At 44.7% G+C, this 8,685-nt stretch overlaps 1 protein-coding gene across 1 annotated transcript in view; it reads left to right on the forward strand.

Annotated features, from left to right (window-relative positions):
* WNT5B (Wnt family member 5B) overlaps positions 1–7,367 on the forward strand; it is a 75,762-nt gene extending 68,395 nt beyond the window's left edge. Inside the window, exon 5 of the mRNA XM_074869466.1 lies at positions 5,841–7,367. Coding sequence (XP_074725567.1) covers positions 5,841–6,299 — 459 coding nt within the window. The 3' untranslated portion in view covers positions 6,300–7,367. The remainder of the gene's footprint in view (positions 1–5,840) is intronic.
* Positions 7,368–8,685: the final 1,318 nt, after the last annotated feature.

Consider the following 8,685-nt stretch of genomic DNA (forward strand, 5'->3'; position numbering starts at 1 on the left):
GCTTGGTTTTTGTAGACTGTGGAACAGATGGCTGTAGAAAATAACCTTAGATTAAATGAACACAAGTCATTTTAGATTAAATTAAATGGAAGTATAAACCAGTGTGTAATTAAGCTTGTGGATTTCAAAGAACAAACTCTGATAAACTAAGGGAGCCAGTTAGTAAACTCAGCTGAGGAACTCAATGTGGAGGAGGTCTGGAACTTTTTCAAGGCCAAGATGCTAAAGCCATTACAATTCTGCATGCCAAGCAAGAGGAAAAAGCTTGTAGGAAGACTATCCAGACCTCACTGAATGAATAACTACCACAGAGAAGCTGTTAGGAATAGACTGAGAGCCTAGTAAGAATGGAAAAAAAAGAACTGATAGCAAATAAATAATGAAAAGCTCTGTCTTAGAGGTCAAGAAGTGTAAAGATGAAGTGAGAACAGTAAAAAATCATGCTGAGTCAGACCTTGCAATGGGTAGTAAAATAAACAGTAAAAGTTTTTTAAACTTTGCAAATTGGAGTAGATTGTAAGAAAGGAGATGGCTAGTCAGTGAGGATGGGACTGTCTAAAGACAGAGTAATTTTGGTCCCTAAAGTAAGTGAATGCTTTACCTGGGGCTTCAAGTTGGAATGGGGAGCATTACTCATGGGGAGGGGTACCATAAGTCTGCTGCACAATGATGTCTTTTTCTGTCCTCAACATTTCTGCTGAGGGGAGTAAGTGCTCGTAGTGTAGATTTTTAAATCCCCCTGGGACTGTGCTCTTTGGGAGAGGCCAGGCAGGGTGCCCTAGGAGCAGGGAAGGTCTATCACAGTGGGCATTGGCCGATGGTGCTGGCACCCTGTGGGAGTGAGGAAGGCATGAGGGGGCAGCTGTACTCTCCAGTCAGGTAGAGGAAGAGAAGCTGAGCAGCAAGTACTGAAGTTTGGGGCCAGCGGACCTGAGTTGGGTGGGATGGTGCAGGGGGCTGCTGGTGGAGGAGAGTTTGGGATCAGGTCAAATGATTCAGATGGGAGTCAAGCAGCAGCAAAGGGTTGGGAGAACGGAGGGCTCTGGAGTAAATGGGAGTGGGGCTTTGGGATGGATTGAGTGGATGAGGATTCAGGGGTAGTGAGGAATGGAGTTGTCAGGATTGGGAAAGGAGATGAATATGAAAGGATCTGGATAGAGATGAGACCTGGGGTGGCTCTGAGATGGCATTGCTACAGGTTCCAGGGTTGTCTGGTCAGGGTGGTATTTGGCCAGTACAGGGCAGCCTTTCCTCTTGGCTCTTAGAAATATATTAGCATGGGAGTAAAGGAGAAAGACTGGAAATGGAAATTTATCACAACCAAGATGGAAGCAAAACTCAGGTAACGTAAAGCGCTCAAGTCACAAGGAGTGCCCACTTACTTTCCTGGCACTCTGAAAGAGCTGGCACCTGGCAGCACAGGCATGGTGACCTTGGCAGCATTTAGAGGAGGACCTGAGGGAAAGGATATCTCAGAGGAAGAGGCAAAATGGGAAATAATTTGAGAAGAATTTCTCAAAGATTGATCACACAGTCATTTAGAACATCACTGATTTCCTAAAAAGCAGAATAGATCTGATAGGTCTCATTTATCTGAACTTCTGGGAGACATTTTATGTATTTCCACATGGGAAACAGTTGGTTAAATTGGGAAGGATAAGGAAAAATGCAGCAGCTATGAGGTAGACAAGAAACTGGTTCAAGGAAAGATGTCAGTAAGTTGTGTGAAAGGACATATCTTGATCTTGACAGCTTAATTAGCAGAGTTCTTCAAGGATTTGCCTCAAGACCAACACTTAGTATTTTTGTTTCTCAGCCTCAACACAAAAGTGAGGAATGGGCTGATGAAATTTGCTGATGATGCAAAGGTGGCAGGTATTATGAACACAGAAGAGAATCCAAATTTTGTACAGCAGCTAATGACATCCGATAAAACTACGTTAAGACCATCATTTGAGGTCTTGTATGAAAAACATTTTAGTCATTAGGAAACAAGTAGAAAAGAATTGGGTGCAGCAGTCAGCTGCAGATGACTGCAGATGTAATGTGGCTCAGAAGGTGGTAAATATCCTATAATGTACTAGGGAAAGTCTTTTCATAAAGCATGAGGGAATACTAATGCCATTGTGTTAAGCTCTTGTGAGGTCCCAAAATACTGTATGTTCTCATATTCCCAAGCAAAATGACCTCAGACTAGAGAAGGCTTGTTATGGTTGACCCAAGGGATAGGAATCTTTCCTTAGGAAAGGGGGCTAGAATCGCTTGCCATGTTTAGCCTAGCAAAGTGAAAGTTGAGAGAGGATATGACTGATGTCTGTGTTTGTGGGAGAAATAATAGGGGAGGAAAAGTACTTTTTAAGCAAAAGGCCAATTTGGCACAATAGCAAATGGGCATAAAGTGAATACATTTAGGCTGGAAATTAGAAAAAGATACTTTATCATTGGAATAGTGATCAGAATAATGGTGGCTGAAAACCTAATTGCTTTTAAAAGAGCTCTCTATACATTTAAGGAAAATATTATTTGAAGCAGTGCCTACAATAGCAAGAGATCATACTTAATAACCAAGGAGGTCCCATCTAGTCCTGCATTCCTAAATGTTAAGTTTTCGCTTCTGAGATTCTGGTTTTGGAAGTAGGAAGGTGCATGTGTAACTCCATACTCCCGAAAGTTGGTGCTGAAAGAAAGGAGTACTGAAGACAAGGCAGTGAGCATTGCTGAGTAGCCACCGGGTTCCATCCTACATACAGCCTTGCCTCACTTTCCCAGACAGTGTTTCCAATTGATGTCTTCTGATTTCTAGGCAGACTTTTGTCGTGTCCCCTCACTCAGTTTCCTGTGGGTGAGAAAGTTCTCCTTGAACTCTGAGGAGCTCTGGTGGCAGGAGAGAAGATTGTCCCTGCTCTCCATGGTTCTCAGAAGGAGCTGAGAGGGACGGGAAGGGACCAGAAGTCTTTTATCTTGCAGGCAGTTCTGACCCCATCACCCTTCACTCCATGTCGGAGTCCTTGTGGTGGTGGCTCCTAGCTTTATTGCCCTTGTTTGTTTGTCTTTGGCTGTTATCTCAATATGTCCTTTCCTTCCATCTGTCTTTTTCTTCCAATTGGTCTCCATTACCCTCTTTTATTTCCTCCCTGTTCCTTATCTGTCGCCCTGTCTGGCAGACTGTGGCAGTCAGTCCTTCCGTGCTGTTTACCCAGTCGGCATATGGCAGGCCTCAGTCATCAGTCACTCAAGCCACTGCCAGAGGAGCCTGGAAGGGGGTCTGGCTAATTGACCACACAGGAATTCCCCATTAATTCTCTTCCCATTCCTGTTCTTGAAAGAAAAGAATTGGAAGAGAACTTGGGCTTATGGGAAGGGGCTTTAAGCCTTTCCATTAGAGGTGTTTTCAACCTGTTTAAGTGGCATGGCCATCGATCAGACCCTGCCCTCAGAACTTCATGTGGGGTCTGTTATGCTTTACCTTGACCTGAGCCCAGCTAGAGAGGAATTCTCCAATTCCCTCTGCTTTCTCCCCATCCAGGCAGTAAAGGGGAAGAGTGGGAGAGCCATTTAGCAGCTGAAGCTATGGTTACCTCCATGGGACATTGATAGTGGGAGCTGCAGGGGGCTGAGTAGCACCATGCTTACCTGTGATAACTGGTAGCGTTCACATTCCCCAGCACAGCCACTACCCACATAGGCCAGATGTTTTGAGCATCAGTTGTTTAAAGCTGAGTCGGAGTGAACTTAGTCCCATGACATTCACTGAGAGGGATCAAGTTGCAGTGTTTTTCTAAAGGAACAAAGCCCAGGATTAGGAAGAATCATAATACTTTATAAAAACACATGCAAGGGCAAGAGAGGCACGAGTGGCCTGGGATTTGACAGAACTGTAACCAAAAAGTGCTAACACAAGCTTATAACAAGCAGGCTGGCAGTGCAGTGAGGATATAGTAAGTGTCTGGGGCTCGGGAAATTTAGCTGTAGCTCTGTCTGGTTATAGTACAGCAGAAATCCTTAAGTAACAGTGTGGTTGGTCCTCCACAGTTGTAGTTCAATCCAAGACAAGTGCTTAACTCCCAGCCTTAGCTGTTACGCTGCGCCCTGAGAGATTGCCTCAGTAAATTGAGCTCCAGGGAGCAGAACTAAAGCTTCTCTGTTTTAAGGACTCACTCCACTGACTTTCTTGGGAGCTGGATTGGCCTCCATGTGATTTAGCCATTAAGCCAAATTGGATCTTCACTAGCTGTCAAAAGCACTAGACATTAGTTAGACCAGGAGCAACCAGTTGTTGTAGAAATGTGACCTCTCGCTGCTGGTCCAGAACGTAGTCATAGGCAGAAGGTTTTGCTTGCAGTACGGTCAATTGCCTTAATCATCTACTCCTTGGCAAGCGAATGCAGAGAGCTGGGGAGCTTTCTTCTGTGTTGGTGAGCGAGACAGAAAGAAACCTCAGTGTTTGGCTGCTTTCTTCAGCAGTAAACCTGCTTAGAAGACATACTGCCATCTCCTTCAGAACATCCTAGTTTTTTCACATGTTCCTTGATGGTAATTTTGCAGCTAATGCCAAACAGCTCTGCTTGGCATGTGGTATCTGGCAGGGGTACTGCCAGAGCAGATGTGAGTCTCATGGTGAGAGCATGAGGAGCAAGGGCTGGGGGGGTAAGCTGCTGTAACACGGGGTTACTGATTGCGTGGGGATGCCAGGTCTTCGCTCTGCAAACTCTCTCAGCGCCTGTGTGTGATGACAGGATCTCACGTAGCATGCAGTTTTGTACCTGTCTTTGAAATGAATGGAAAGAACAAATGCAACCTGCATTTTCAGTTTATTTTGAGCTTTGTTATTCTAGAATATTTTTCAATATTTCTCTCTTCTCCCAACTAGTGTGGGGAGGAGGAGAGTGACCACCATTATCCTTTACATCACGTACTTGCTCTGCTCAGGGTTTAACGCTCACTGGCCTGAATTTTCAAGACTATTTGTTAATTTTGATGCCGATTTTCAGAGGTATGATCCATCTACAGCCCCCGCAGACTCCTGAAAACATAGCTGAAAGTATCTCGGAAAAGACAGCCCCGAGATCTTGCGTTTGCTGTTTAAATCGTAGGCCCTTCTGCGTGGCCACAGTCCTGTTGGTGCAGGGAAATGTCTGGACACAAGATGGCGCACGTTTGCAGTTAGGGCTTGCAGCTCAACCCTGCTCTTCAAGGAGGGCGCCTGGTAACACCTCGAGCAGAGGTGAGCTGCTCTGTTCCAGGGTAGAGGTGTTCATCTTTTTCATCACCACCCCTGCTTGCTCCTCTCCGGAAAGCAATGGCTCCTTTGGACACTGCCCCTGAACGAGTTTCTCTCAGCAGAGATGGAGGGAAAGGGTGTGGGTCCATGGATTCATTTCAAAAGGATGCAGATGTATCCCTTATCGGTTCCTGGTGCAGGTGGTAGGAAATGGGCATGTTCCCAGGTCTTCCCTTTTCACAGCTCTGAAGGGAAAAACATGCAATACTTCCGTGGTCCGTGAGACTGGGGGAATTTCCAGAGTCCACACAGAGAGGACTCTTCTCTCCTGGTCTTGATCCTGCTGTCAAGTCAGAAATCTGCCAGAGGATAAGAAAGTGTGGTGACAAAGTCATGTTTGGAGGCAATGTGACCAGAAATAGAAATATTTAGGGACAGGAACACAGCAGTCGCAACAGGAGGAAGAGGAGACTTTTGTCTCTTCTGAAGGGCGAAACAACAGAAATTGTGGGATAATCAAAGCAGTTATGAAAGCATGATGAATTCATTGTAATTAAGCCAGCTGCCAGTGCAGCAGGAATTAACACAGCTTTGCCTGATTGCATTTCTTTTCCTGCAGGCCGTGTACAAGCTGGCGGACGTGGCCTGCAAATGCCATGGTGTGTCGGGCTCCTGCAGCCTCAAGACCTGCTGGCTGCAGCTGGCTGACTTCCGCAAGGTGGGCGACCTGCTGAAGGAGAAGTACGACAGCGCTGCTGCCATGAGGATCAGCCGCAAGGGCAAGCTGGAGCTGGTGAACAACCGTTTCAACATGCCGACACAAGAGGACCTGGTCTACGTCGACCCCAGCCCGGACTATTGCCTGCGCAATGAGACCACGGGCTCTCTGGGCACCCAGGGCCGACTGTGCAACAAGACCTCAGAGGGCATGGATGGGTGTGAGCTGATGTGCTGCGGACGGGGTTATGACCAGTTCAAGAGTGTCCAGGTGGAGCGTTGCCACTGCAAGTTCCATTGGTGCTGTTACGTCAAGTGTAAAAAGTGCACAGAGATCGTCGACCAGTACGTCTGTAAATGAAAGGAGCCACCAAAGCAACAAATCTATATTATATAAATCTATATAAATATATTTTATATTTGTATAAATAAACAGATGATGATAATAATTAAAGAAGCTTATTTAAGAGACATTTTCGTTTTGAAATTTCCCCCATCAGGCCAGCTGGTTTGCCATTCCTTCAGTTCTGCTGGGGAGTTTGTCTTTGGGTGCATCTCCCCTTGGATGTTTCAGTCAGGTTGAAGAGGCTGAGGAGGTGCTGACAAAATGAACTCCCCCCTGCACACAAGCACACACTATTTCATTACAGAAACAAAGCCAACGAGAAGGACAAGAGTGGGTTCTTTCTGCTCTCTCATCGGTAAATCTCAGCATTTTGCATAGTTATTGCACATCTGAAATTACAACCAGATGTGGGCAAGTCCTAGTTACCTGAGTTTCAAACCCTGCCACCCCACTAAACCCACTGGGGAATCTGGAACCAATTCTTGGTCCCTCTAAAGGGCTTTGTCACATTAAGAGGGAAAGTTAGCCAAGGCTCCTCTACAAGAATATGGCTTAAAATCCAGAGTCCTGTAAACTATTCCTGGATGCTGCACAGACCACAGTGTGGTGGAGGAAGGTTTACAACCTGCTGTTGTGAGGAAGGAAGGTGTGACCTGTGGGTGACCAGCGCACAGCCTGGGCGTCCCCATGAAGCCAGCACCTAGCTCTTCTGTACCACCTGGGCAAAGGGGAAATCTGTCCAGCTCGGACTACAGGGCTATGTGCATGAAGGTGATTGTTTTTTTTTTTCCTTTTAATCCCATGATGAAACTTAATTTGTCAATATAGAGGAGAAGCTGCCGGTGCCCAGGGATGTTTGCAAAGGCAATATACTTCGTAGGCAATATACTTCATATTTTATCAGTAGAAAGAAGCATTGCACGCACACACGTGCACATGACTGCATAAGCACTCCTCGTACTGCTGCTGGTTTTCCTCTTTGAAGTGGATGCAGGTGGTCACCTTGTTCAGCTCTATTAAATCCTCCTCACCACCATCCCAGATGTATAGTTTCTCTTTAACATTAAACACCCCTCAATGACATTTCTTTCCCTCTGTTGATTGTGTATATGTGTGTTTCTGTTTTATTCTTTTGGTGGGGTGTCTTTTATTTTGCTGCTCAGTATTTCAGAGTCCAGGGCCCATGCTCTTCCCCGGCATAAACTAACCACAGATACATAAGCTCACAGAATGTGGGCGTATGTTCACCAATGGAAGTCTTTTCTGTGTTTTTCCTTGGTAATAAAAGAGTATAATAAAATTGTACTAGGGCAGAAGGCATTACCAAAGTCTCCTAATCAGTCTTACCACGTTGGGATTTTAGTAGAATCCAATTCATAAAGCAGGGAACAAATGCTGCTCCTAGCACAAGACATTTCCTGTGCCGCAGCATCTGCAGAGTTCATTTGCAGTCAGAATAATCAAGAGAAGCCAGTCCCCAAAATACAAGGGTTTGGTAATATACATCCCCTTTGTTACTGACATTCCCAGGGTGTTGTTTGGGGTTTTTTTACTGTAAATTTTAAAATGTGCAAAATATGCCAATAAGCAAAGAGCCAGTCATGAAGATTATTATTTTTATATTAAACCTCTGTTTCTTATAAAGCATTGCAGCTCTACAGATTCCACCATTTCAACCACCGGAGAAGAATTTATATGTACCTTTCATACTTCAAATATTTGAGGACTCCAGAAAAGCACAAGCAAGAAAAATTATGTTTAATAATTAGGAGCTGTTGTTTTTTTAAACCAGTGTGTCCAGTTTTTATTTTATTTTTTTTAATCCAACAGGCAATATATTTGCTGGCATCCCAGAATGCAGTTTCTTGGAATATAAACAGTGGCCTAGATTTATTTTATTATGTAAAATCCAAAGCCAGTGGTATTGTAATTCAAAGTAACGGAAATAGTTTTCCATGCATGGAAAAAATGTGAGTGCAGTGGCCTGATCCAACTCCCATTAAACTTCAGTGGGAGCTGGACTGAGCCCAAGATCGGATCAAATGTGTGAGCTATTCACTCCTGGGATACTATACGTTTCTAGCCCAGTAATAAAACTTACTCTACCTTGGATACATCTGAAAAAGACCTTTCCTCCCACCACCCTCACCTCATGTTCTTGTCCATCCTTATTGCGTCAGTACTTAAACGTGTCAACTATTTGTATATGACACCCTCAGGCATTGTTAATATGTCTAATAATTCAAAATGATTTCATTTGGCCTTTCCAATAAAGACCACACATTTAAAGGAGTCGCAACTCTCCTTGCAGTTTGGCACCACAATCAATTTTGTGGGTGTAAACAACTTTGGGAGCAGAAAAGTTGGCATTGTTAGGGCTACTATTCATCTGGGTGTCCCT

The sequence above is a fragment of the Strix uralensis genome, chromosome 5 (genome assembly GCF_047716275.1).
Source record: "Strix uralensis isolate ZFMK-TIS-50842 chromosome 5, bStrUra1, whole genome shotgun sequence".
In the NCBI taxonomy this organism is placed as follows: Eukaryota; Metazoa; Chordata; class Aves; order Strigiformes; family Strigidae; genus Strix; species Strix uralensis.